Genomic DNA, 2,932 nt, shown 5'->3' on the forward strand with positions numbered 1-2,932 from the left:
AAATGCTCTTCTACAACTGTTAACAGTTGTATTTATTAATCCTCCAAATCTCCAAATAGAATATGAACGTTTAGTAGTTCACTAATGAACTCAGTGAAAACCCTGTTTTGCCTATGTTAGGGGAAATATTACACACACATACACAACTCAAATCTTGTCTAAAATAGACTTTGAAAAACGCAACTAACGTAAACTAATTAAAAACATCGAATTTTAGGCTGAGAGAAAATGCTTGAAATAAAAAATTTAAAAAGCAAATTTAATACTATACACAGAAAAATTACTGATACTTGGCATTTGCTACAAGTGACCAACTAATTACTCTTTCTGTTGGCATGCCAAAAAAGCAATCTGTCCATCTGCGTGATTATTTACTGTGACTAGACTACAAGACATTCTCCAGCACTTCACATTTTCTTTAAAAACCCAGTTCATCAACCCACGTTCATTCAGATGGCTGCTATCAAAAAAACACAAAAAAAGTGTTGGTGAGGATATGGATGAAGTGGAACCTGTGCACACTGTTGGTGGGAATGTAAAATTATAGTGCCACTATGGAAAACAGTATGCAGTTAACCAAAAAATTTAAAAAAGAACTACCATATGATCCAGCAATTCCACTTCTGGGTATATATCCAAAAGAGCTGAGAGCTGCGGACTGAAGAGATATTTGTACAACCATGTTCATAGCAGCATTATTCGCAATAGTTAAAATGTGGAAGCAACTCAACTGTCCATCAATTGATAAATGGACAAACAAAATGTTTGTATAATTCAGCCTTAAAAAGAAAGTTCCAATGCATTCTAGAACATGGATGAACCTTGAGGACATTACGTTAGACAGAAAAAGACAAATATTATATTACTTTAGTGATATGAGGTACCTAGAATAGTTCAATTCATAAACAGAAAGTAGAATGATAGTTGCAAGGGGGTTGGGGGGATGGAAATGGAGTTACTGTTAAATGGGTACGGTTTCAGTTTTGTAAGAGGAAGAATGCTATTCATAGGTGGTAGTGATGGTAGCACAATAAGAATATATTTAATGCTACCAAACTGTACATTTAAAAATGGTTAAAATGGTAAATGATAAATTTTATATCATGTGTACTTTACTACAATTAAAGAAAAAAAAAACAAAAAAAACGCTTGTCTGATGCCATTAATTAGGAAGAATTCAAGGTGGCCTGAAGAGGACAAACATGACATGAGAACCATCTTGCATATGACTCGATACCAAAGAGTTGGCAGTGACCACAACCAAACCCCAGGTATAAGTTTGTCTGAGCTACCTTAAACCTGGTCATTTGTTCCTGCCATCCCTCTGCTTTGTGACTTAATCCGAGATACCAACCTGGTCTCTTCTGTACCTGCTTTTGCTTGTTTGTCTGCAGCACACCTATCGGCAACTGTACTGCTTACAAGTACATGGCTATTCAATCTCTAGACAAAGACTGACAGCCTCCTATGCCTATCTATTACTGCCTGACTAAGCCTTCATTCCTACAAAACCTCACGACACTGCTTGTCATTAACTGATAAAAAACAAGAGATGTATTATTTTTTCATGTGTGGGGTGACTAATTAAAAGGACTTCAACAGTGGGTTATTAACCTTTGGGGTCACAGAAATTTTATAGATCCACTCCACAGAAAAGTGTAGGTATCTAAAATTTTATATACAAATTTGGGGGCCACATAGACTCCCTTTAAAGAGCCTATCAACTCCATGGTCTCCAAGTTAAGAATTTCTGTTCTTTCAAGAAGTTGTCATATATCATTCAGCTTTAAAAAGTTGTGGTTTAGAAAAATTTTATACACATATACAGCATTGTTTTCTTGTCTTTATCTGAGCTATAGTATTTTTAACAAGAAGCATAGATGATGTCTTATACAATACAAAAGCCCCTTTCTTTCAAGAAGTGACCAATACTCTCTGTTTGAATCCTATTTGGGGTCCTGGGTGCAGTAAGTTTAAGTAGTATTTTCCAGTGGATCATCTATAGCAGGGGTCAGCAAGTTACTGCCAAAACCCAGCCCAAGGTTGGTTTTTTTCAGCCCTGAAGCTAAGAATCATTTTTACATTTAAAAAATTAAAATATTTAAAATATATAACAGAAACTATGAATATTTCACATACATATTTTCTATAAATCTTGCTCTTTACAGAAAAATTTTGCTCACCCCTAACCCAAAGTAGTAATGTTGTCAGTAAAGTTAACTGAACAACAGTGTTTAGCATTAAGTATTTTTTTTCTTCTATTGAAAACAAGTAACTTTAGCTTGATATAATGATTATGCCTTATTTTGCTTGATCTAAATGTTTTCAGGCTTTGCTTAATTTTACCTGTGACTGAAAGAGTCTTGGAAAAACATCATATGGAATAAGTTATCAGTCTGGAAAGTAAGGAAAGATTTATTTTTAAGTTTCGAGATTAAGTGGCCTAGTAATCACTGGTACCAACTCCTACTACTTTCTATAGCTAGAGTTGAATGAGTGACACAACTGACCAATCAGTGTCAGATCAGAAAGAAAACATAAGGGCAGTACAATTTCATAAAGTCTACTACTCTGCTTAAAACTTTCTATTTCCTCATTTTATACATTAAACTGATTGTACCAGATTCCATTCATGGTAATAGTTTGAGGGAAGAGTTTAAGGTGATCTATTTCTGGACATTAAACCTATAAAACCCATTTCTTTTGTTCTATTGCCGTTTATCTTGTATTTTCTTGAAAAATCAAAATCAATACAAAATCATAATAACTCCAGCCATGCCAATCGCCTGAAAAGATACAAAGAGCACATAACAAATTAAAACAGGCCGGGCGCGGTGGCTCAAGCCTGTAATCCCAGCACTTTGGGAGGCCGAGGCGGGTGGATCACGAGGTCAAGAGATCGAGACCATCCTGGTCAACATGGTGAAACCCC

At 35.3% G+C, this 2,932-nt stretch overlaps 1 protein-coding gene across 1 annotated transcript in view; it reads right to left on the minus strand.

The window, feature by feature from the left end:
* Positions 1–832: 832 nt before the first annotated feature.
* TERF1 (telomeric repeat binding factor 1) overlaps positions 833–2,932 on the minus strand; it is a 46,649-nt gene continuing 44,549 nt past the window's right edge. The window contains exon 12 of the mRNA XM_017544338.2: positions 833–2,786. Coding sequence (XP_017399827.1) covers positions 2,748–2,786 — 39 coding nt within the window. The 3' untranslated portion in view covers positions 833–2,747. The remainder of the gene's footprint in view (positions 2,787–2,932) is intronic.

The sequence above is a fragment of the Cebus imitator genome, unplaced genomic scaffold (assembly GCF_001604975.1).
Source record: "Cebus imitator isolate Cc_AM_T3 unplaced genomic scaffold, Cebus_imitator-1.0 Scaffold9, whole genome shotgun sequence".
Classification (NCBI taxonomy): Eukaryota; Metazoa; Chordata; class Mammalia; order Primates; family Cebidae; genus Cebus; species Cebus imitator.